Source organism: Garra rufa, chromosome 15 (assembly GCF_049309525.1).
Source record: "Garra rufa chromosome 15, GarRuf1.0, whole genome shotgun sequence".
NCBI lineage: Eukaryota > Metazoa > Chordata > Actinopteri > Cypriniformes > Cyprinidae > Garra > Garra rufa.
The window spans coordinates 10,212,390-10,238,248 of record NC_133375.1 but is presented as its reverse complement, the minus strand read 5'-3'; the positions used below and the strand labels follow the sequence as shown (position 1 = coordinate 10,238,248).

The 25,859-nt window shown below is 37.1% G+C and overlaps 1 protein-coding gene across 4 annotated transcripts in view; it reads right to left on the bottom strand.

Annotated features, from left to right (window-relative positions):
- The window catches only part of iqsec2b (IQ motif and Sec7 domain ArfGEF 2b), a 100,747-nt gene extending 75,780 nt beyond the window's left edge, over positions 1 to 24,967 (bottom strand). For all 4 annotated transcript variants that reach the window (XM_073818558.1, XM_073818559.1, XM_073818560.1 and 1 more), the window contains exon 1: positions 23,356 to 24,967. In XM_073818558.1, coding sequence (XP_073674659.1) covers positions 23,356 to 23,801 — 446 coding nt within the window. In that variant the 5' untranslated portion in view covers positions 23,802 to 24,967. The remainder of the gene's footprint in view (positions 1 to 23,355) is intronic.
- Positions 24,968 to 25,859: the final 892 nt, after the last annotated feature.

Genomic DNA, 25,859 nt, shown 5'->3' with positions numbered 1-25,859 from the left:
GGTCTTTATTATTCTTACTTTTACAGATCATTATGGGTACCATCTTGAAAATATTGCTTATTTAACTTCACAGCCACAGAACATACTTAACTTAAACTGTGTAAGTTATTTTAGGACTGTTATTCTAACTTTTGAAGGGAAGGGCATTTAGAGACCTTTGTACATTTAAATGAGTACCCCTGCTGTATATAAATAAACAGCACACAAAACACACAGACCAGATCACACACACCCACACAGATAAATGCATACGTGCAGAAACTTGGTTTGAGTTGGACATCTCTGGCAAGAAATGCCACTTTGGGCTATTTGTGTAATGCGCAGAAGCCCGTGTGTGCGAGTGCATGTGAAGAAAAGGCAGTTCGCAAAAAATAGAGAAATAAATTAATAAATAAATGCAAGGCTTATATAATATGCAAGGTGAGAGTGCACTCAAATAACCAGGAGGGACGGTATACCACGTCTAATATTCATCCTCCATCTCTCTCTCTCTCGTTAACAGCCACTCAGCCATGAGTCACTACGGGGCAAAGTATTGTGTGACAGTCCAGTTCATCCTCACTCTCTCCATTGGTTCAGCCCATTTTAAACGCTCTTGTTTATTTGCCATGAGGTAAAAGGAACCACACAGGCCTGGCACGACTGCATCGCTCGGAGCATGAGATTACATCATCACAGCCAACAAAAACCTGACCCCACAGCACGCTCTCTCTCCAGGGACGCCATCTAAAGATACTCTTCAAGAAAATAAATAAATAAATAAATGAACTGAAGACAAAAGTTAAACCCTGGAGCAAGGATTACTGTTTAATGCACTCTTAAACAACATCTGCCCATCTCATTTTATGTGTAAATCACCATTAGTGGGCTCCACAGGACTTAAAAGATTAGTTTGCTGTTGTATTAAAATTCCTGATAGTTTGCTCACCCCCATGTCATCCAAGATGTTCATGTTTGTCTTTATTCAGTTTCCATATTGCAGTTTCAATGCAGCTTCAAAGGGCTCTACACGATTTTAGCCAAGGAATAAGGGTCTTATCTTGTGAAACGATCAGCCATTTTCTAAAAAAATTACAATTTACATACTTTTTAACCAAAAATGACTCTCGTTTTCTCCTTCAACTTTAAAATCATCTGACATAGCTGTTTTGCCTTTTTTTGTAAAGGGTGTTTGACTTTCTTTGCACGTTTGCTATGTAAACACTGGGTTGGTACTTCCACCAATGTCACAATTGGCCTTTCCAACATGACTATGTAATGCATGAAGTCGAGCTAGTGCAAGACAAGCATTTGTATATAAAAGTTTATACATTTAATTTCTTTTTTTTAGAAAATGGCCAAACTTTTGCTAAATAAGACTCTTACTCTTTGGCTGGGATTGTGTAGGGCTCTTTGAAGCTGCATTGAAACTGCAATTTGAACCTTCAACCTATTGATCCCCATTGAAGTCTACAATATGGAGAAAAATCCTGGAATGTTTTCCTCAAAAACCCAAATGTCTTTTTGACTGTAGAAAGACGTGGACATCTTGGATGACATGGGGGTGAGTAATTACAGCAAATTTTAATTCTGGAGTGAACTAGTCCTTTAATAAGATTAGATATTTAGAATTTTACACAGAAGTACTCTCTGTTCATTGTGTTGGATTGTTTTAAGATCCTACGTTTGGGCTATCCCCAAGCGAACTGTCCTGTGGAGATCAGTTCCAACCCTGATAAAACACACCTGTCATCTGCCATCTTGGAACGATCAACCATGAGAACTGTTTGAAAGGATGCCAATGGAAAAGCTGAACAAACAGCTTTTGTGTGGGAACAGTTCAAAATATAATAAACTGCCTGGATGCTTCATCTTTATCCTATTTGCCATGACATAATCATTTTGTTGAAAACTTTACTTGGAATTCTCTTCTGAAATCACTGTTTTAGAAGAGAATACAGAAGAATGTGGCAGACAGGATATATAGCCTGCACAGTGTGATCTGCTCTATTTTTATAGTCTTCAACACGGTCTTCATAATCTATATAACACATTAAAAGTAATCAGACCTAATGTAAATTGTGAACACTGCACTGTAATGATTCAATATCTGATTAAAACAAGATCAATTTATGGTATGAATATAGACATTCATGCATGTGTATTTGACATATTTAGGGATTCAAGTGTGTAGCGCTAAAACCTTGTTGTAATTGTTATAATGGTCAAGGATCAGCAATCTCCACATAAAACTGATCATGCAGACAAAAGTGTAGGATGTAGAGACTTGAAACTTGGAGGGATGCTTGTACTCACACTGCAACAATGTCACCAATGCTTGACGCCAAAAAGCCTGAAACTGCTCATAACTCCTAAACCATCAAGTCAAAATTTTTTGCAAAACCAACTTTTGCAAACTAGTCTAGTTGCGAACTAGATTTTCTGGAGAGTGAATATCAATAGCCTAATTATCAAAAAAAAGTCTAGCTTTTGACTCACCATCAGGGACACTAAAACGTTCGAAAAGGGCAGGGCCACTTTTAGTTAAATGGCTATAACTCCTGAACGGAATGAGATATCTTCGCCAAACACAGAGCACTTATGTAAGAGCTCAATCTAAGGTAGCAGGACAAATATCACTGAGCTTGGCCACTTGGTGGTGCTATAAGAGGGAAAAAACATAAAAATGGCTATACCTACGCACCCATTTGTTTTATCAAAATCGCTGTGGACGGTCTTGGTCCAAAGTGCCACAAGCATCTATAGGGATATTTGCATATCACAAAAACTTGGCCATCATTGGTTGATGAATTTTAAGCACCTATATTAGACCTGGTTAACGGAGGCCGTTTCGTAACGAAACCCGGTAGGCCTGTTTTACTCACGGTCTTTGAAAGAAATCAGCCACTGGGGGGGATATCGCATTTTTCAAGGGCGTAAACTATTGTGCATTGCACGGTTTTTCGCACATACACGGAATATTCATATCATATGACAGAACTCCTCATTCTGAACAACTTTACCTCTAAACTATTGCTGTCAATGAGTGCGTTTACATGGACCCTCTTAATGCGATTATAATGAGATTTTGGCAATATTGCGATTAAACTTTTCCCCATGTAAACGCAATACTTCGATTATAATAATGCGATTAAGCTCATAATCGCAGCAAGCATAATCGAATTAACATAGGTGGCGCACGCCGATTTTAATCGAAGTATACCGGCATGTAAACACCTTAATCGCAGTATTGCCGCTTTCACCAGAGTGCGCATGCGCTCCTGACTTACACGAATCACATGCCACGCACTTGCAGACAGGGACTGCTCTACAAAGGGGCTAGGGGGCTATAGCCCCGTTAGAATTTTGAATATCTCGGTTTAGCCCCCCCAACCAGCTGAGATAGAGGAGTACTGCTGTCTCGTGCTGTTTGTCACAGTATTCTTACACACGCGTCATGTGAGCGCAGTTTCGTGCATTAGGCTACATTTAATCCATTACATCATCACTAAGATTGAGATGTGCCGTTCATTTAATTTTTAATATAAGTGTAAAGTATACACAGTTGAATTACGCATTCATATGAATTGTGTTAATGTTGAGCGCACAACCCAGTCTCACGGAGCGCATGGTGCTGTCCAGCTTTGAAGTCTTTCCTTTGCATGTAACAGTTTTTTTTGTTGCTTTGTGTATAGAGCCCTGAATAGGCCTAAAATCTAGCCCAGCTCTTGGCAGAATTCTTGGTAAGAGACTGGCAGACTCCGACCCAAGATCGTCTTTTTGGCCACTTCTCCCAAAACAGCTTATACTACCATTTTTTTTTAGCCATTAAAATAGTTCAGTTTTGTATATAGGCCAAATGACAATGTAATTATATTTTGTTTCAGGTTTTTTTTTAAGTTAATTTAGAAAAAAGTTTAAAGCATTTTTTTCCCGTTAAATATAGGCTAAGTTTTTTTTTTAAAGAAGCGACCAGCGGTAGACGGTGAGTTCATATGCTTGATCAATTTAGCTTTCTTAAATCATCACGACTTGCCTAAAATAAAATCTATAGATATTAAAGAGTTCAAGCATATCAAAATGTTAGTTTTAAACGTTTAACCTGTATGTGCGCTGTTAGACTCATATTCTATCGTCTGTGCGGACAGTGGAGGCTAACGCGCGCTTTACTGGACATGAAGTAGCAAGTGTGATCACTTGCATTGCAAACATCTTAAAATACGCTGACTTTTTTGCACGTAAAGGTAAGAGTAATAGCTATTATTCGTAACTGTAAAGGATTTATGTATATTTGCGTGCCCTCACAAACAATACCAACAAATTGATGTGCTTTTTCTATTAAAAAAAATGGAATGGGCTCTCTTCTTCAGGAACAGGAATCTTTAGGCAATCGTGAGGCAAATGCGTTAGCCTTTCATGTGCTCTTGATTGCGGATTTGTGGAACTCCTAAAAAAATTCGCTGAAGGCGCACTCACTGCTGCCCGTCGGGCTCGGGCTGGAATGCAGGGCTTGTTTTAAGTTTGTGTCTATTTTTTTCGTTCGTGTCAGTTTTAAATATAATTTAAAAGGCCGTTTTAAATAAAATTTAAATTATAGGCTACTTCTGTTAAATATGGTGTGTAGGCTACCAGAGCTGCTTTTCTTTAAAAAGAAAAAAGACACAATTTCTTCATTAAGTAACTTTTACGTCACGAATATCGATTATTTTCTTAGCACCCCCACATATTGGACTAGCCCCCCGTTAGCCCCGTTAGAGAAAATATTCTGGCGCCTGTCTGTAGATTAGAAACAACGACGGCGAAGAAGGCGACACACTTTTAGGGAGCTCAGGAAACTGGACTTTGCGCGATATGAACATAATGCAATTCATTGACGGACAATAGGAATAATAGGAATATTGGAAATTCCATGTAAACCGGAGTGAAGAACTTTGCTCTTGACATGTAAACATCATAATGCGATTAAGTCCTTACTCTGATTATTGGAAATAATCGCATTATTCTTGCCCATGTAAACGTAGTCAATGATTGAGAAGATGTAAAAAAAACTACTTTTGCGAACTAGTCCTAGGTTTTCCGCTCAATCTGTAAAAAAACACTCTCTAGGTCACTAATTGTCAAAAAAATGATGAAATTTACCCTTTGGGAAGCTATAATAGTTGTTGTAGAGTTGTTTAGAAAAGGATCCTTTCCGAATTTACCCTAAATCCTATACGGCCTAAAGGAAAACTTAAAACCTTTGAAACCTGGTGAGCACATGCATCAGGTCATTCTAAACAAGCATGAAAAGTTCGGAGATCGGACTACAGCTGGTGCTATAACAGTCATTAACATTACAAAACATTATATCTCTATGGTAAATGATCTGTATTTGCAAAAAAAAAAAAAAAAAGGCTTGCTACATAATGTCTTTTTTCATATGTGCTTAAATGCCGTAAAGCCCTTGAAGCTATATTTAAAATTATTTAAGTTAATTACCATAGTTTAAACCAGCTGTTTATGGTTTATAATATAAGCTAAAAGAAAAGACAATTATACAAATAATTGCTCCAGTGTTCTACCATATAACAAATATACAGTATTTGGGGTTAGTAAGATATAATTTTTTCTAATAAATTAATACTTTTATTAAGCAAGAATGCACTGCATTGATTAAAGGTGACAGTAAAGACATTTATAATGTCACAAAATATGAACTTTTTAACTGTTTACAACATTGATAATAAAAAATGTTATTTTAAATTGTAATAATATTTCACGATATTACTGATTTTACTGTATTTTGGACCAAATAAATGCAGCCTTGGTGAACATTAGAGTCTTTTTAGTCTTTTATTCATTCATTTAAAATTCCAAATTCCAATTTAATTAAAACAATATATTAAAGATGGGAAATTCATTAATGGCTAACTCATTACAAGCTTAAATCAAACAGACCTTTCTCTGATCATCAATCATTTACAAGAGTGTTTTACAAATAAAAGTGCATTTAGAACAAATTCTGCACTTTGCAGAATTATCTGGCATTTCAGACAAAAACATCTTGAACAATTTATAAGGCTGAATGATTGACAGCCAGGTACACCGCAGTACGACATAATGAACGGACTGCATTTCTATCCCTCACAGCAGGGAACTAGGAACGAAAAGTACTTGTGTCTTAAAGTGTTTACCATTAAAGCAAGTGTATTATTACCGATAGCTTTTCACAGAAGTCTAGACATAACACCATAACACTGCCTCACTGCAGCAGCTCCAGTTTACATTAAAGCTGCTCTAAAATGGTTGTTAACTCTAATGCTACTCACACCGGCTCAACTTAATTTGAACTTTCCTCATGTATGGCACACACACATACCAACACATTACCAACAAACCCCTACTGAACGATGACTAAGCGAGAGCTGTCTTTTCTTTGTATTGTGTCCCTCAGAGCCACATAAACCCATCCAGTAGCTCTCAACACACTCATCTCACACTGTTTTGCACTGGCATGAATGACACCTCAAACTGTGTGGCTTATTAAGGAGAGACGTGAAAACAGGCAATAACCCCATAGAAGTACACTGAAGGAGGAACCAAAGCCATTTCTAGGTAATATAATATAATAAAACCACCATGTAAACACCTATTAACTGACCACAGGCGTACACAACTTCTTCAGAAAATGTAGAAATCTATGTGAGTGTAGAAAGAAAAAGCTAAGGCATAGATGATGGAGAGATATAGGAAGAAGGACAGTGGGGTAAAACAAAAACAGAATTTCATTTTCTCCTCTGAGTCATAGCCTCAGTACACACACATGGAAAAAGACGAAAGAGGAAAAAAACAGAGCTATTCTTTCATACTGTAATAAAACAAAGCCTTTTCCTATCTGATAATACACATATTTAAAGATTAAGCTGCCCACGGACATTCAATAAAACTAGATGGGAAAGGACAGGTGTGTGTATATGTGTGAGAGGGACAGAGACAGATAGGGTGGAAAAATCATAAAAATAGCAAATTCGAAGACATAGACTCAAGCCTAAAGAGCAAATCCTGTCAACTTGTCTTCCCTGGTGTATTGTGCGAGTTTCTGCTGGTGATTGTTAGCTCTGTGCTAAGATCTTGCATAACTGACCTGCTGTGAGCACAGCATTAGGAAACAGTAATGCCAAAATGAAAATAAACCATAATTATGCAAATGTATGAAATGAAAACAGTGTTGGGTAATTAGGCTTCTTTCGAATCCACTAAGAGTTGGAAAATAACAATAGAACAGTGCCTTCAGCACAAATTATGTGGGCAAGTTTATATTGTTACCTGATTTGCACCTGTAATACTCATTAACCTCAAATATTAAATGTGTGCGTGAGTCCTCCCACGCTGTTTGTACTACAGCATCAACGTCATGTTACTAGCAAGGTGTGTTAGAACTTTTCTAATAGATTTTTGGCTGGTGGACAATAAAGCAGAAAAAAATGCATGGAAGGACTAACCATATTTTGAACACTTCTCATGCTACTGCCTCCTTAGAGTAAATTGCACGTAGATGTAGATATTAATATATAATGTTTAGAATCACAAAATGTACATTTTTGTACATTTTATTGATGTTGAAACATACAATTTGAATGTTTACAAGGTCAAAAGTTTACATACACCTTGCGGAATCTGCAAAATGTTAATTATTTTACCAAAATAAAATAATAATAAAATGCATGTTATTTTTATTTACTACTGACCTGAATAATATATTTCATATAAAAGATGTTACCATATAGTCCACAAGAGAAAATAGAAGATACACTTGATTCTTCATGCTGTGTTGTTACCTGAATGATCCACAGCTGTTTTTTGTTTGTTTTTGTTTTTTTGTTTAGTGATAGTTGTTCATGAGTCCTTGTGTGTCCTGAACAGTTAAACTGCCTGTTGTTCTTTAGAAAAATCTGTCAGATTACCACAAATTCTTTAGTTTTTCAGCATTTTTGTGTATTTGAACCCTTTCCATTAATGACTGTATGATTTTGAGATCCATCTTTTCACACCGAGGACAACTGAGGCACTAATACGCAACTATTACGGAAGGTTCAAACACTAACTGATGCTCCAGAAGGAAATGCGATGCATTATAATTTGAAGATCAGGGTAAATTGAACTTATTTTGTTCTCTATGAAACATGTAAGTATCTTCTGTAGCTTCTGAGGGGCAGTACTAAATGAAGACAATATGAAATTTAGACAAAATAAGGAAAATGTACACATCTTCATTCTGTTAAAAAGTTTACACCCCTGTCTCTTAATGCATAATTTTTCTTTCTGGAACATCAGTGAGCATTTGAACCTTCTGTAATAGTTGCATATGAGTCTTTCAGTTGTCCTCAGTGTGAAAAGATGGATCTCAAAAACACAGTCATTGATGGAAATGTACAAATACACAAAAATGCTGAAAAAACAAAAAAATTGTGGGACCTGAAGGATACTGAAGTAACTCATGAACAACTATCACTAAACAAAAAAACACAGCTGTGGATTAGTGTTGTGCCGATAGACGATAGTATCGTGTATCGACGATAGTCAAAGATATCGCCTGTTGCTGATGCCTTTGACGATAGTAAAACGATTATTATTATTATTATGCGTCAAAAAGTCACATAACTTTAGCGATGCAGCGCGGAGAGTCGGTTCTAGGATGCCTCAGAAACTTGCCGCGGTATAAACGTGCAGTGAAAATGTGTAAGAGATTTATTCATCATACAGTGTACATAGATTAAGTGTAGACTTAAGTGTAGACAGTCATTAGGATAACAGAGGTAGTAAAATGTGGTTTAGGCTGAATTAAATACGATATATGAGAATGCGTCTGTATATAGTAAACATAAACATTCACCTCAGTAACATCTGTATGCGTTAACTAGAATTACGATGCGATAAAATTGCGCTAAACATATGCACGTGAATTACACGCACATCGCTTCTCCACAATCAATATGAACTGAACTACAACATGAACTGATGACAAAGATCAGACATACGGCGGTAACATTATCGCAATATGACGGGTATAGAAATATACATTCATTTGCATTCAAGCACGCACATTTACCACTCACTGAAGATAGCAGAGAATGAAACCGAAAGTATACTTGAGCCTATCCAACAGAACTACGGTCAGCGCTCTGTACACGCACAACTTAGTCACATTCACTACCCTTACAAAACGAATAAGGAATTTATTACATATTGACATATTTACATATCATTAAATAAATTAGCACGATAGTATCGTGTATCGGCGATCTCACAGGCTGACGATAGGACGATATGAAAATTGTGCATATCGCCCAACACTACTGTGGATCATTCAGGTAACAACAGTATTAAGAATCTTTTGAACAGGGTAATTTTTATAAATTCAACTATTATTTTCTCTTGTGGACTATATGTAAATGTCTTTTGTGTGAAATATCTTATTCAAGTCAGTACTAAATAAAAAATAACATGCAGTTTGTATGATCTCTCTTATTTTGGTAAAATAATTAACATTTTGCAGATTCTCCAAGGCGTAAGCAAACTTTTGATCTCAACTTCAAACAAAAGTTCAGTTTGTCCATCCCCGATAAGGACAAAATAAATGAACATTTACCTGAATTTCATATCAAGCACTCAAGAGTTACATAAATAAAGTTCACAGCGGTAATTAACACCCTTGGCTCATTGTAATTACACTTAGGTCACACTAATTAAACACTCTCATACTGCGTGTGTCGGACTCCCTGACAGGATGTCTGACATACAGGCGAGTCAAACGCACTTTCACTTCCTTCACTCGATTTACTGCAAAAATGACTTCAAATATTTTTAACGTGTCCATTTTAAACAGCATTTTGGTAATTATTTTATAATTAGCATCAATGTGTTACGGTATAGACGTGCTGGATGAACGAGACGAAGTCGAGATCAACAATTAACACTATTTTTAATATCTTCTTCAAGGAACAGACAGGAACAGGCAGGATAATCCACACACATGAAACAGTAACATCAAATAAAGACCGACATCAACTGAACTGAAAGACAAACTTATAAAGGGTGACTAATCATTAAACACAGGTGACTAATTGTACAAGGACAGGTGCAGGGAATCACACTGACGAAGGGCTAAACCAAATGACAGATCAACGGGGGAAAGACAAAAGGGAAAAACCAATGACAAACAGACAGAACTGTGACATTACGCCCCCCTCCGAATAGGCGCGTCCTCGCGCCGTAGAAAAAGAAAAACAAAACAGAAAAGAGGGGCGAAAAAAAAGGAAAATGTCCATGGCGGCTTCGGCGGAGGACGCCACCCCAGGAGGGGGACCAAAACAAAAGTCCAGGTGACAGACAGTACAGTCCAGAGGGGCGACGACGGAGGGAGGAGCCAGGGAGGACATGGGTGGGGCGTAAGGCAGGAGGAACAGACCCAGACCACAGCCATGATGACGGCCCACTGTGGAGCCGACGGAGGGAGGAACCATGGTGGACGAAGGCGTGCCGACTCCATGGGGCCGACCGACAGAGGCGGAGCAGATGGAGAAGGAGCCCGAGGCGAAGACGGAGAGCCGATGATCCGGGGTGACGCCGAGGATCCGGAGGGCCAAGGTGGAACAGGCTCTGGCGCCCGAGGCGGAGGCGGAGTCCCGGAGATCCGCGGCGGAGCCGGAGCGACAGAGGATGGAGGCTGTGCCCGCAGGAAGGAGGAGTCCCAAGGAGCCGGTGGGACGGCGCGACGAGGCACAGCCGGAGGAGCAGAGTCCTGAGGTGACGATGGGGTGACGACTGACCAGGGCGGAGCCGAAAAGACGATGGAGCCCGGTGGAGCTGGTGGATCGACGGGTGACGGTGTAGAGGAGGGCGTCGAGAGCCGTGGTGGAACCGCGGGGTCGAAGGGCCGAGGCGGAGTCCTGGACTCGGAGGCTGGAGGCGGAGCTGAGGGATCCTCCAGCCGAGACGCCGATGGAAGCTGGCAGTCCTGCGGCGAGCCCACTGCACAGGTGGTGGGCTGAGGGTGAGCTGAGGGGCTGTCAGGGGACAACGGCGGCCAGACGAACATGGCATCGGATGACAGAGGGTGGGTGGGTGGGAATTCCGGGCAGACAGGACAGACGGATATTTCCATATCAAAGTCAATTAAGTTACCAGAGTTATCTTCGATGAGATCCGAGAAAAAGTCTATTAAATCCCCAGAATTTAGTCCAAGCTCACCCTCAGCGGTGGTGCAGTGGGCAGGGCTCTCTATCGCCCTCTCTTGCTCCACGTGGCAATCCACCATCACAGATGTTGTAGTCGGCTCTCGCACCTGGTCAGATGGGTCAGGCTCTGGCTCTATCGCTCTCGGCTCTGTCTCTCCATCTGCGGTGGGCTCGGGCTGCAACTCCGCGTGTCGGGGTGATGGTTGGCTGGGTTCTGGGTCTGGAGTGGGGCTGACGTCCTCCTTGACGATGTCAACAGTCCAGGATGATCGGCAGGACGCCAGCACCCACTCGATGAAATCCGGCAGGCTCTCTTGAGGACCCTCCCCGGATAGCAGCGCCTTGGTGGTGGAATTCAGTCCTAAGCGGTAGTGGATGCATAGGCTGCTATCCGGGAAGTGTGACTGGTTAGCCAGGAAGAGAAACTCACGTGTGTGGTCCTCAAGAGAGCGTTCCCCCTGCCTCAGGAGGATCAGGAGAACAGTAGGGTCCATAACAACAGAAAAAACAAACACTGAGTAAAAAACTGAAAAAATAAACGCAGGGAAAACGTGCCGGGTAAACTGTATTGGTCGGTCTTTCTGTTACGGTATAGACGTGCTGGATGAACGAGACGAAGTCGAGATCAACAATTAACACTATTTTTAATATCTTCTTCAAGGAACAGACAGGAACAGGCAGGATAATCCACACACATGAAACAGTAACATCAAATAAAGACCGACATCAACTGAACTGAAAGACAAACTTATAAAGGGTGACTAATCATTAAACACAGGTGACTAATTGTACAAGGACAGGTGCAGGGAATCACACTGACGAAGGGCTAAACCAAATGACAGATCAACGGGGGAAAGACAAAAGGGAAAAACCAATGACAAACAGACAGAACTGTGACACAATGCATATTTTATGAACCCATATTAAGAGGACACATGAAATATTTGTTCTGAAAATTCATTTGTGACAGAAGGACCATTTAAAATGAACCAGCGAAGAAACTGTTCTTAGAAATGGTAGAAAGACTCCGTGACAATATGCAAGATAAATGCATTTAAAAATAAAATCCATGGATTATAACAACCCACATGCAGAATCAAGCTGAATTACATAGTACAATATAAAGCCACTGTGGAAAATTGGTTGCCATTAATAGCACATGTGCAAGTGAAAAAAGGTGCTAATTGTTCACGTTAGTGTTCCTGTGCTATTAAATTAAATAAAGTGAGCTTAAATACAGAGTAAAACTAAATATCCACACCAGCTGTGATGAGTTACCTGTGGTGCGAAACCCTCCCTGAGAGTAAATATAATGAATTTAAAATGTCAGACAGAAGTGCTCCATATGATGCATTCTGGATATTCACAAAACACATGATTACTTTATGCCTAAATGACTAAAAAACATTATTGTCCATTATCCACCATCTGATTTTACTTCTGCAACTTTAGTATCACTTCAAGCGGTAACACTTTAGTATTGTTACATATTTAATGTACTTCATGGAGTCATAACAGGAAGTATATTCTGAATAATTGCATGCAACTAACTATAAACCAAAGTATGTACATGTTATTAATTAATATTGCTCAGAACCTAAATGCATAATTACACTCTAATAAGGATACATTAATATAAAGTGTAACCCTTTATGTAAATAATATCTCTGTAATGATTGGCTTAGCTCTGCAAAGCAGAGTAGTTCACACTGTCGCTCATCAAGGTGATTTGTTGCTGAATAATGAGCAGGCGTTGGGAGGTTGGACTGAATAGGAAGTTGGCAATAAGAACTGGCAGTAAACGTGAGATAATCAGCTATTTATACACCTGAAGCACCGTGATAGGCATAATTACGTGAACATGCTCCTCTCTCCTTAGAGAATCAATTTAATGTGCGATCATGTGACTCAGATGCTATATATAACAAATTAATTAAAATACCGAAATAACATTGATGACTAGATTTGCTGCAAGCTCTTATTCTGTTTGCAATTGCAAATTTGAGTCATGTCAATATTTGCGTCACCTGGATACATGTTTTAACATGCGTTGTCATGTGGCTCTTACAGTTCAAACAACTTAAACATGACCCTGACCCTCTTTTATGCTGACCTTTTAAAGCGCGGCCAATGATTAAGGGATAATTTCCATTATTTATGCAATGTCTGGCTTTGCACTAACAGGTACAAGTCTGCACATAAATGAGTGATCATATAGTAGTTAAAGCTATCTAGTATAAAGTGGAACCTAACATTGTACATGTAAATTTGATTCAACCATCTAGACACCTGAATGGAAGCCAGCATGAGGAGGGGAAGCCCCAAAAACAAAGAAAATGAAAAAAAAAAGTCATTCCTGTAGACTTAGTCTGATGACCTCAATTTTGAAAAAACTATGCATTCATTACAACAGAGTGCAACAGTCGGGTTCCAGAAGTAAAAATGGCATTCATTTTGAGCATTGATTTGTAATGATAACTTACAGATATTTAAAGACAGAACTATTGTGAGCTCAGAGGATGTTAGTCAATGGTATATGTGTTACTGTCATTTGCAATGCTTTGCGGCAGGGGTTGGCAAACAAGTTTGGCATCGGGCCAAAAAAAATCGCCACTAGATGGCAAAGAAATTAATTGATAAAAACTGCAACTAGAATTGCCTGTGACAGACTGTTACAGTGTCATTTGTAACTGGTAGTGAGCTGTCACTCCAGGGTATAAATTTACCTTTTTACGACCCTTATAAGACTCTTTCCATACATTTTAAGACCTCATCGCCATTTCAGGTTTAACTTACATTTACTATATACTGATTGTAAGAGAGCACAACTAAACAGTCTTAATTTGTAATAGCTCCTTATTAATGCAACATAATTCATAAGGGTAGGAACAAAGCACAAGAGAACTAATTGAGTGATTAACCCAATGTAAGGTTAATTAGAAAGAGAAACCCAAGCAAGAATTAGACCAATAAACAAAACAATTGACAAAACTTAGTGAAGAGAGAAAATAAAGCTCTCTGAGCTAACGGGACAATGAGTTCACACTAGGGCTGCTCGATTTTGGCAAAAATCATTATCACGATTATTTTGGTCAGTATTGTAATCACGATTATTTAAACGATTATGACAGCGTCCAAAACTCTATATAGTGATTAATTTAAAGGTAGCAATACAGGGAGAAAAAAGATTGCTTTAAAAAAATACTGAATATTTGTATGCAAATCTAAAGTAGTCTAAAAATACTACAGAAATTTTATGTAATTATTTGAATGTAAATAAAACAGGGTCTTCACTGTAATAGTTAAACATGCTTTGTTTCTTATTAAAACGACAAACGTCCTTCATTCAAGAGCAGTGAGTGATTTTTCTCTTTGTATTTTTACGTTTTATTCATATTAGGCACAGAGACGGCAGAAGGAATATTATGTGTTGCCGCTGTACCACACGGGTCCAATATACTGTTGCACACATATTTTCATTCTCAACTGTTTATGGTCATTTAAGACATAACTCTTGTCAGTTTACATGAATATTCACCAAGCGCCTCATTTTGAAATGTTGCGTGTATTTGAGCGTTTAGGCACACCCTGAGCAAAAAAGATACCTTTAAATGTCCGTGTTCTGCTCTGTCTCTGAGCGCATTCACAGAACAGCGCAAGTTCTTATGCGCTATTGAAAACACAACATCGAAGAAACATTAATAAATCAAGCACGTCCCATTTTATGAAAGTCACGTTACATGATTTAGCTGATTTGCATATGAAATTAGGCTTTTATGGAGGAGCGAAAGCGCACCAGTGGAAAGGGGGCGGAATGGGGCGCAATAATCGTCTGATTTCGATTACTGCATTTTCATGATCATTTGAAGGAGAAATCGAAATCGAAACCAAATTTCGATTAATTGAACAGCCCTAGTTCACACAGTACATTCAAAATACTTATTTTTGACATCAACTCTTATAACTTAGTTGTTACAGGGGTATTAAGACTTGTATGGCCTAATATAATGTGAATGATGTCTCTTACTAAAATATGTAGTAGAAAACCCAAGAAAGATTTACGTTATTTTTAAAAAATCCAAATTTTTTTATACATATTTTGAACCATGGGGGCGCCATTATTTCGATGGCGTCAAAAACTCAGTGAGCTATTGGTGCTACATGTTGCTATTTTTACTGCAACACAATTCGAAAAAAAAAATGCTGATAAAATGACCACAGCTACTGAAAGATCTTACAGGTGGAGATGGATATAAGGCTTAAACCAAATGCCGTACCATCAATTTTCTGCACAAAGAGTCTAAACGCCCCAGATATTGAGTAAAATATAATGCATCATCTACAATAAGACATTGATATTATAAGTAAACAGGGTCAAATTTACTTTCATGTTGTCTAACTACAAATGCACAAGGCTATTCTAAAGGACACAGACATCAGAGGTCAGCTGGAGTAGAGAGCTTCAGACGGCTGGCACACAGTCTGAGCCATCAGAAGCACTCCAAAAGCACAACACGGGTCAATAATTAACACCTGCTGGATAACCCTGACCTAATGCAGATATAGAGAATCAGGCGACAACGGAAAGATGGAGAGATGAACAAATACAGCATTTACTGTAAGACTACATGGAAATGAGTGAGCTAAAATGGAGGAGCGCGGAGAGTGAGAGAGAAAGACCTTCTCTCAGCATGTTCGACTCTAAAAGAGAAACGGTGGAACACACACACTGATTCTCCATCTGTTGGCCACAGAGAGGGTGGAGAGGGTGGCACACATGAAAAGAGAGAGAGACACCTCAAAACATAAGGAGAGAGAGTTTAAAAAAAGCTCATAACTCATAAATGGATAGACCGAATCAAAAGAAAGAGAGAGGGGGGAGAAAAGAGCACGGAAGGGGAAAAAGCTGAGAGAAGATATGAATAAAGAATAACCTCTGACCTGAAGCAGTGAAAAGAGGATGCTGGAATTGTGAGAGATGAGTGTGAAAAGGGGATGAGATGAGATTTAGAAAGCAGAATGATGTCAGGGAGAACACACTTCATGCTTTGGGAAAGAAAATCAAGACTCCTTAATAGCGGAAAAGTGTTCTTAAAAATAACTCAATAGACTGGAGTTGCATTAAAGAGACAATTTACATAAAAATGAATATTCATATTCATCATGTACTCATCCTTCAAATTTGTATGACACTCTTCTAGGGAGGGGGAACAAACTTTTTTTTATAATGAAAGTGAACAAAAACTAAGGCTGTCAATCTCAAAAAAATAACATAACATTGTCATAAAAGTACTTGTGCACCATATTTCAAGAACAGGTCGCAGGAGTTAAAAGCACACTGAAGGGGACGATTATGTGAATAAATTACTTAAATGTCATTCTGTTTGTCACAAAAAGCTATCTTTAGTAGACTTGGAAAATAATGCAGCCAAATGGGCCACTTTTGATTATTTTATGATATTTTATGCTTTTCATCATGCAAGCTTAAATTCTGTAGTTCATTATAGTTGTATAAAAAGAGTGACCAGTACAATTAGTCAAAATTTCTCCTGTTATTTTCCACAAAAAGGGATAGACATGCATTTTTTTTGCGTGTGATGATCTTTTAATATTTCCCCAGAGAATCAACAGAGGCTTCCTATCTATTATCATTAACTAAAACTATTAAAAATCATGTTTGGTAAATGAAATAAAGATGAAATATATTAACCAAGAGAAGGAAAACTTAAAATAAAATTAAATGTGTAAAACTGAAGTAAAAATAAAGCAATAAAAAAAAAACCTAATAAAAAGCATATCAATTTATTAAAACAAAATTAAACTAAAATGAAAACTGAAATATGAAAATAAAAGTGGTCAAACTTTATTTTAAGGTCCAATTCTCTCTATTAACTAACTATTAACTTTGACTTTTGCCGCAATAAACTTCTAATTTGCTGCTTTGTAATAGAAAGTAAAGTAGTTTATGTACACTCTTAAAAATAAAGGTGCTTCACGATGCCATAGAAGAACCCTCTAAATGGTTCCATAAAGAACCTTTAACATCTGAAGAACTTTTCTGTTTCACAAAAGGTTCTTTGTGGCTAAAGAAGGTTTTTCAGATTATAAAAGAGTAAGAAAGAGATGGTTCTTTGACTGAATGTTTCTTTGTGGAACCAAAATATATGTGCTTTATAAGTAGTAAGAAACAGCCAATATGCTAGTAATCTGCATGGTAACAAGTTAATAGTGCAACTGATCCTTAAAATAAAGTGTTACCATAACAGCTTCCCACCAAAACCCTAAAACTGCTCTTGGTGACACTTTTCTAAAAACGTGTTGATAACCTACTGAAATCTAGAAAAAAAGGCATTTTTCTGTATCTGTTTATGCAATATTGCACAGTAGCATCCTAGAATTAAGAAAACCTTTAGTCAGCCTGGCCATTACAACAGGTTTAAAAGTGCCAATGAGGTCATAAATCTGAGGTCATTGTGCTAAACGCTGGAACACAAGCATAATTAAAATCCTAGTGAAGGAGGTAATTAGAGGATCTCAAATAAATCTAGACAAAAATGGAAGCGTTTCATTTGCTGCCTCCGCGATGATCTCTGTAGTACTGGAAAAAACTGCCCAGCCAATCAGCACAGTCTTACACCCACATAAATAACTAATATGTGTTCCTTACTAATGACTAACAGCCCCATGGGAGGAGGCGAAGAGGAGGAGGACACAGAAAAGGGAGAAAGAGAACATGGTAACAAATCCTTCTTGGTTTTTAATTAATTGGATTAAATACAGGTATGCCTAAACTGACTTTGAATTAACACACAAAAGGGTTGAAAGTGTAGTGTAGAAATCCACCAAATAATAAGTGCTGATTATTACAGCCCATTAAGCATTAACATTCACTTCTGGTGTTGTGTGATTTGCAAATTTTGTAACAAAGTTGTAACAAATAACAAGTAATAACAATTTCAGTACATGAAATGACATTACAAGAAAATATTATTTTAGTTTATGTTTCACATTTTATTCAATGTTACTTGTTTTTACTATGTAACTCAACAAAATACAATAATAACATTACTGATTAAGATTATTACTATTTTATTCTGTATATAAATTGTTTAATGCAATAATACTTATATTTTCTTATAACAGACTGAGGAACAGCTTCTTTCCCAGTGCTGTCTCCTTATTGAACTCTGCCCCCCACTGACACCTTTGCCCCCCCACCCCACACACCCCTACAGTCTCCCCATTACCATTGCACTACTTAATCTGTTGCACTACACTGTACATATCCATTTGTAAATGCACATTTCCATTGCACATATACATTTTGTAAATTTTTTGATATGTATCTATACATTTGTAAAGTATTATTTGGTAATTCCTGCTTTAGTAATCAGCTACCTGTATATTATGTTCGTATCAATCTGCAATACCTGATTATAGTTAACAACAACCAACAATAGCGCCTGTAAATTATGTCCACAATACTTTCATCTGTAAATAATTTCCATAGTTTCTCCCTGTACTCCCTGTTCTCCCTGTACTCCCATTAGTGTACTCCCATAGTTTCTCCCTGTACTCCCATTAGTGTACTCCCATAGTTTCTCCCTGTACTCCCATTAGTGTACTCCCATAGTTTCTCCCTGTACTCCCATTTCTCCCATTAGTGCACTTATAACTTAGAAATTATATACCTATATCCTGCACTTGCTGCTTATTGCACTCCTGGTTAGACCTAAACTGCATTTCGTTGCCTTGTACTTGTACATGTGTAATGACAATAAAGTTGAATCTAATCTAATCTAATAATTAAAAGAGTGAAGTTCACTTTCAGAACACAAATTTATAGATAATAGATAATACATTTACAGATAATGTACTCACCCCCTTGTCATCCAAGATGTTCATGTCTTTCTTTCTTCAGTCGTAAAGAAATGATGTTTTTTTAGGAAAACATTTCAGGATTTCTCTCCATTTAATAGACTTCTATGGTGCCCCTGAGTTTGAACTTCCAAAATGCAGTTTAAATGCAGCTTCAAAGGGCTCTAAATGATCCCAGTCGATTAAGAAGGGTCTTATCTACGAAACGATTGGTTATTTTCTAAAAACAATTAAAATTTATATACTTTTTAATCTTTACACAGAGTACACACAGAGCTAGACAAGATGAGCATTTGAGGTTAAAAAGTATATAAATTGTAATTTTTTTTTTAAAAATAACCAATCGTTTGGCTAGATAAGACCCTTCTTTCCTCGACAGTGATCGTTTAGAGCCCTTTGAAGCTGCATTTTGGAAGCTTATGGAATGGTTTATTGGAATGTTTTCCTCAAAAAACATAATTTCCTTACGACTGAAGAAAGAAAGACATGAACATCTTGGATGACAAGGGGGTGAATACATTATGTAAATTTTTGTTCTGAAAGTGAACTACTCCTTTAATGGTGAAATTTACTAAGAACCCTTTTTGTCTAAATGGTTCCATAAAGAACCTGTAACATCTGAAGAACTTTTCTGTTTCACAAAAGATTCTTTGTGGCAAAAGAAGGTTCTTCAGATTATAAAAAGGTAAGAAAGAGATGGTTCTTTAAAGAACCTTTCGTCTCGGAGTAACACACGACAGTGTTTCGTAACTGAATCAATCAGCTGTTTAAACGAATCGCTCAAATGAATGACTCAATGACTCACTTATGCAGTGATTTGCCGCCACCTACTGGCCATTTTAGGTTTTTATTTACAGAATATTGTCCTTTTCCCCAAAAAATAATTTCAAATATTACCACTGAATTTTTTGTTTTTAAAACATCAAAACATTAATTATGCATTTAATAACTGCAGGGAAATGCATTCATGTCCTGCAATTAACAATCTGTGTAAATGCATCGGAATGCCACTTCAAATGCAGTTTCTATGCCACCTCTGCATTTCACACACATTTTATTGAGACTGATTTCATTTGATAGGTAACAACCCTATAGTGTCTTACTATTAGAATTTATTGATTAAATTTAAGAATTTGACACAAAAGATGATGCATACATTTAATTAGATTAGAAAAAATAGAAAATTTTCATTTCTGTTACTCCTCCAAACTAATCAGAGCACAGCATATGAAGAATATCAAAAGCTTTGGGATTCAGCTGTCCAAAGCATTCCTAAGGCAAAGTACAGCACAATAACACACTCAGCAAAATGCTGTTATTAAAAAATTTCCAGAAAATATCGAAACATATTTTTGTCATTATGTGGCACACACATACTATGGAGCCATAAAAACTCAAAAACATTAGTGATAAACTAGTTTTATAATTTTGTATGTGTTTTTCTATAAAAAAGTAAAGTGAAAAGCCACATAGGGACTTGTGTGAATGATTTTGAGTTATGAAACGAATGAATCAGTGAATTGTTTTCTGTAAACTCACACAGACTTTTCAAAATGTAATTTTCAATCAAATAAGTCAGACTCTCAGCAAATCTGACAAAAATGATATTTCGGGTATTTCATCTTATGACATGTATCCCCCTGTGTAAAAAAGTATATGTATACAGAGAGCTGTGAAATTCTTGCTTGAAAAAAACTTTCTTTTGAGTGTTCAAGGGCATGTGCAACCCTGTAGAAATGCTTCTAATTAGAGACGGCAGTGGATGAGATTTATAGTGCCAAATCTGAACTTTGAACGCTTGTGAGAAACACTAAACCTGTGTTCCCCCAATCAGCCTGGTTTATTTTAGTTTTATTTTGGCTTTTTCACAACACGATGATTCAACATTGTGAAAGGAGACTGATGGATTGTTCTAGTCAATAATTTCAGACAAGCAAGGATGAACGAGGCAGAAGATGAACAGATCTGAGAGCTCTCTAGACACTTGAGTACAGAATACAGGGGTTGTGCAGCTGCCGGCGATGAGCGAGCAAACATAATTATATGAGTTGGGTAGCGGGTTGAGCTCAATGAGGCAGAGAGAGGAAGAAACACGCTGAGTCTGACGCTCTGTAGCTGCTGCTTTTGTTGACGCCTGGATCACCCAAGGATGCAGAAAAAACATCTGCAGAATAGTTAACCTTTCACCCGCCAACAACAAACTCTGTGTGTTTGCTTATTTAGAAATGGAAAAACAAGGAAGCATAAAGCCTAAGGAAAATAAGCAAACTAAATGATGAGGGAAGTGGGTATTTCAATTGAATTCCAGATAACCCCAAAAATGCACAGTTTGGGCTTTTGCCAAAAACATACACAGAGCATCTTCCTTCACACAAAAAATGGTCTTACTTCTATATGATGTGTTTTACAGTCTGCTATTCAAACTGGACCCATACACCCACACTGTAAAAAACTATTTGTTGAGTCACTTTAAAATAATTTGGTACCTCGCTGCCTTAAAATTTTAAGTTTAGTCAACTCAAAAATCTTGAAATGTTAAGTTGTACTCAGTGACAACTTAGATATTTAAGTTGATTCAACTTTCAAATTTTAAGGCAGCAGGGTAACAAATTATTTTAAGTTGACTCAACAAATTTTTTTTTTTTTTTTTTTTTTTTTACAGTGCAAAAATAAACCCCAAAACCAAACAAAAATAGAAGAAACGCATTTTTCCTATTTTCTATATGGTAACACTTGAATCAAAAACGATAATTACTTTATTACTGTGCAATTTAATATAATGTATTATAATAATAATAATAATAATAATAATAATAATGTTAATACCACTAATACTTTATTTTTAATGTTTATATTGATGTATTTTTTATTATTATTATTATTATTATTATTATTATTATTACTACTATTATTATTTACAAGCAATAAAAGAAAACATGGAACAATTTTAGCCATGTTTTTCTTTTTGTAAGTGTCTGTTTGATATAAAATGTCTCTATTTTACTATACACTATCAGTCAAACGTTTTTGTTTTTTCAAAAGATTTTTAATTTTTTAAAGAAGTCTCTTCTGCTCACCAAGCCTGCATTTGTTTGATCCAAAATACAGCTAAAGCAGTAATATTGTGATTTTTTTTTTACTGTTTAAAATAACTGCTTTCTATTTGAATGTATTTTAAAATGTAATTTATTCTTGTTATCAAAGCTACATTTTCAGCATCATTACTCCAGTCTTTAGTGTCACATGATCCTTCAGAAATAATTCTAAAATGCTGATTTTCTGTTCAAGAAACATTTTTATTAGTATGATTATCAATATTTTAAACAATTCAGGATTATTTGATGAATGGAAAGATCCAAATATCAGCATTTATCTGAAATAAAAACCAATTGGAAAAATATTGAATAACAATTGAAAGCTTGGAGTCAGGTTTTTTTTTAATTAATTAATTAATTAATTATAGAAATTAATACTTTTATTTAGCAAGGATGCTTTAAATGTATCAAAAGTGATGATAAAGACATTTATTATTTTACAAAAGATTTCTATTTCAGATAAATGCTGTTGTTCTGAACATTCTATTTATCAAAGAAACCTGAAAAATTCTACTCATCTGTTTTCAACTTAATAATGTAATAATAAATATTTTTAGAGCAGCAAATCAAAACATTGGGATGATTTCTGAAGTATCATTTGACTGGAGTAATGAGGCTAAAAATTCTGCTTTATAATCACAGGAATAAATTACATTCAAATAGAAAACAATTATTCTAAATAGTAAAAATATTGCAAAAATGTACTGTTTTTGCTATACTTTGATGTGAATGCAGGCTTGGTGAGCAGATAAGACTTCTTTGAAAAACATTACAAGATTTTGACTGGTAGTGTAAAATATCATGTCTCTCATGCAAAATGTCTCTAAAAAGGTCAAAACAGGCAACTGGGGTCACCTTATGATATATCATATAATGCTCCTTGAAAAAAATGTCTAGATTTCAAATACATTATAGTATATAACATATATATAATAATTGCCAGTATTCAAGTCATGTTTCATATCTAAAATTCTCAAATCAACTTATTTGTGACTTAAATGGCAGACTTCAGTTGTCATCTCTGCCACACACCTTTTTGTTGACCAGGCTTGGTAATTCATATCAGCACTCAACCTAAATCCACACAACAAATACAGCACAAATACCATATATTGCACAAAAAGCCCAGACATCCAATAACCCGGATCCACTCTGATGAGGTTTAACTAAGGGAATAAGGCACTTACTGCTTCCGTAGAGTGGAGGTGTTGTTGGTCCCAGAGCTGTCATTTCGCTCCAGTCTGCCTCTCTCTTTGTCAACAGGAGCTGACCCACATGACAGGCCCCGGGTCAGCCTTGTGTGGGTTCGTCGAGCTGGACCAGGCACCGTGGATGAGGGTATGTTACTGCTGCTGTTCTGATGGACACCTCCGACATTGTGGTTTGGTAGTGATGACGGCTGGCTGGGCTTAGTGCTCTGGTTGTAGTTGTGGTTCTGCGTCAAGTTCTCTCTTACCGGGTTCTGGTCCTGCCGCAGGTCGTGATTCTCCTGGTTGACCCGGTCAAGCTGCGTTTCGAGCTCCTCGATGCGTTTACGCTGTGTCTCTAAAAGTTTGGCCTGGTTCTCGATGATGTTATTGAGCTCCAGAAGATACTCCACAGCCCGACTCGGGCTGTCTGGGTTGGACTCCATAGCTTTGGCCTTAGCCCTCCCCCCCCCAACTGAAAAGTTCAGTGGGGGGGAGATAAAACAAAAAAGCCTGAAGGTAGAAGCTTGATAGAAATGTCTTTTATCCTATATATTGCAACTTGAGTCTCATAAAGTGAAAAACACCAGTAGAGAACATTTAGAGCACCAGTGTTGTATGCATCGACTACGTCTTAATGTTCATCCATGAATCCTTGTTAAGAAGCATGGGCGGTAATCGCAGCTCTTAGCAAATGAGTTTAAAGGTCAATAACTTGCATCCTCACAGCTGCAGTGATTGTACTTCAACAAGTTAGTGAAGATGATGTGTAAAGAAAAAAAGAAACATAGACAGTTCACGGCTCATAGCTTTTGCAGACAAAACAATCCATCTGAGATTACATGAAATCATAAGCGATGTAAATAAATGCCTATACAGTCAGAAGAAATGACATCTCAGTCATTATAAAATCCAGTCATCTTCAGATTTGCTGTGCTACACACAACTCCCACATGCTGAGGTAGCACAGTGGAAAACGGGAAACAGCAGCAGAAAGATGTATATATTATTCCCTGAAATCCACTAAGATCTGTAAAGCTTGAGACAGACAACATACTGTAAAAATAACGTTAAGAATTAACAAAAGAGTTCAATTTCGTGAAACCGAACCATAAATGTAATGTCAAACATCTCAGCAGAGTAAACTGCCTTGAGGAATTTGTGATTGAAGCGCTCCTCTTCTTCTTCAATACAGTATCAGCATATATTCAAAATAAAATGTACATATGTCTCCACATGTTAAAAAAAATCCCACTTACACCTCTCTTCATCGGCGTTTTCTTTTCTTCAACCCATTTTCGTGTGTAGCTTTCAGTTCATCTCCAGCTCTTCGATTTCTTCCTACAATTTGCTCGTCTTGTTTGTTTGTTTGTTTGAACCTCGACGTTAGTCGAGTTTGAATAACGGCGTCGTTCAAGATTTACGGCGTTTGTCTTTTCTCTCATACAACAGACTTTTCCCAGACGTGGATCTAAGAGCTGGAGCACCTGCTGTAAAGTTCGCGCTCTTCTGTATTTCCCGAAGTAAGCGACTGCTGGTCACTTGAGGCGCGCTGACGGTTTTGGAGATGATCTCGCGGATGCTCAGGTTCTTGAGCGCGTTTTTCACCTGACAGATCCAATAGCAACTGGCGGGCAGAGAAGCGTTAAACTAGTCTTTTCTGCGCTCGTCACACAGTCAACCCACGCAAGATCTTTTCAGCACAAGAGAGAGAGAGAGAGATTTCAACAAATGAAGCTCAAATCACACAAACATAATACATACGTAAATGATTTCAACAGCCATACAAAAAATAGGATACCATGGTTACAACATCTCTGCTAAAACACCACAGTTACAACGGTTATTGTCAAATAAGTAATATTAGACTTTCATGGGAACAAAATTAGTTCCCTGTTCTTTTTTGAACCATAGTAGCTGGTTTCTAGCTGGTCTAAGATGGTTATTTGCTGGTTCAAGTAGACTATCTCTCAAAAAATAGTTTCTCCACATGGTCTAAAACAAAACTACTATCGTAAACTGGATTTCCCAGCAGGAATAATAATAAAATGATAATAACTGTTGTAACTATTGTGTTATGGGGAAATGTAGAATGTAAAAGATTATAAACCTCTAAAATTGAAGACTTAATTTAATGTTGCATTCAGTTGAAGTAAAAAGTGATGCCACAACATGAAGCAATTAATGGCACATGTCTATTTAGAATCTAATCATGAAGCAAATGTAGTTGAAAATGAATAGAACAGTAATAATCATGGCAATATTGTACAGTATTACTACAGTGTGTTGTTTTTGGCAGACGGTTTTAATTTTAGTTTTAGTCTAGTCTTTGTGTGAAGCTGTGATTTTAGTTTTTATTAGTTTTAGTCACATTCATACTCTTTTTAGTCTAGTCAAGTTTTAGTCGACTAAAAGTCTGCGCATTTTAGTCTAATTTTAGTCGACGAAAACTGATGACATTTAGTCTAGTTTTAGTCAATGAAAATTGTATTTTAGTCTCTTTT